We start from the raw sequence: 1,084 nt of genomic DNA on the forward strand, positions 1-1,084 counted from the left end.
ATACATACATACATACATACATACATACATACATACACACACATACATACATACAAACATGCATACATGCATACATACATAAGCATAAGTCATTCAGCGATGGATTTCCAAAATATGCAAAGAAATGTTACTATTCTGAAAAAAGTGTCATTATTTTTGAAATACTAACTCATTATTTTGAGATACAAAGTCTATATTATGTGAACTTTTCTCATTATTGTGATCGCATGTAGTAACCGTTGAGATACTTTATTATTTTAAAAGATACTCACTCACTCATATTGAGTTATATTTTTAAAATCACATGGGTGTAAATGGGCTTCCATAGCTTTTAAAATAGAAAACAAGGGCTAACTGTTTGCTAACTTTTACATACACTGTGTCGGAGACGCTAGCTCCTGTTAAGTTACCTGCTTTAGTTGCCATAACAACAGCGACAAGTACATTACGGGGAGCTAACATGCTAAGATAACAATCCCCAAAACAAAGGCTAGCTACACGTAACGGTGCACGTACAGGTCGGTGCCCGGAGATGAAGGCGGTAACGCCGGGGTAATAACATCCGAGGGGTAAATAAATCGTATTTTAAGCCCCAGCTAGACCCCCAGAGTGGCTAAATTAAGTGTCACGACTCTCAGTGGTGCGGACGGGGGCTACGGGGTGCGGGTGCGGGGGTACGACTCGGCTAAACTGGGGTAACGGCTTGTAGCTTAGCGGCTAACATCCAGCCGTCTCACCTCGGCGGTGCGAATCCCCACAACCCCTCTTCGACCAGGCAGCTCTGGCTCCTTCGGACATGAAGTTGCGGGTTCGATTCCGGGAGTCAAGAAAGCCGGCGGCAGCGGTGCACTGCCATGTTAGCGTCCGTACGGCCAGAGGAAGAGACACCCCCCCCCCCCCCCACCCACCCACCGACCAACTCGGATCTAAATTAAACGGGTAACAAACAAACCACAGCGGTCCACGGGCTTTTTGCGGACGCCATCTTCTGCCTCGGCGTCATTTCCCTTTTTGGGAGGAACTGAAGGGCGTTGCGCGGTGCAGCAAAGATAGTATATTAGGAGTTGGATGTGTCACTCTGTGC

General features: G+C 46.4%; 1 protein-coding gene across 1 annotated transcript in view; it reads right to left on the minus strand.

Annotated features, from left to right (window-relative positions):
* The window catches only part of klhl15 (kelch-like family member 15), an 8,709-nt gene extending 7,691 nt beyond the window's left edge, over positions 1–1,018 (minus strand). The window contains exon 1 of the mRNA XM_034861702.1: positions 738–1,018. Coding sequence (XP_034717593.1) covers positions 738–798 — 61 coding nt within the window. The 5' untranslated portion in view covers positions 799–1,018. The remainder of the gene's footprint in view (positions 1–737) is intronic.
* Between the last annotated feature and the right edge of the window lie 66 nt (positions 1,019–1,084).

This window comes from Etheostoma cragini, chromosome 22 (assembly GCF_013103735.1).
Source record: "Etheostoma cragini isolate CJK2018 chromosome 22, CSU_Ecrag_1.0, whole genome shotgun sequence".
NCBI lineage: Eukaryota > Metazoa > Chordata > Actinopteri > Perciformes > Percidae > Etheostoma > Etheostoma cragini.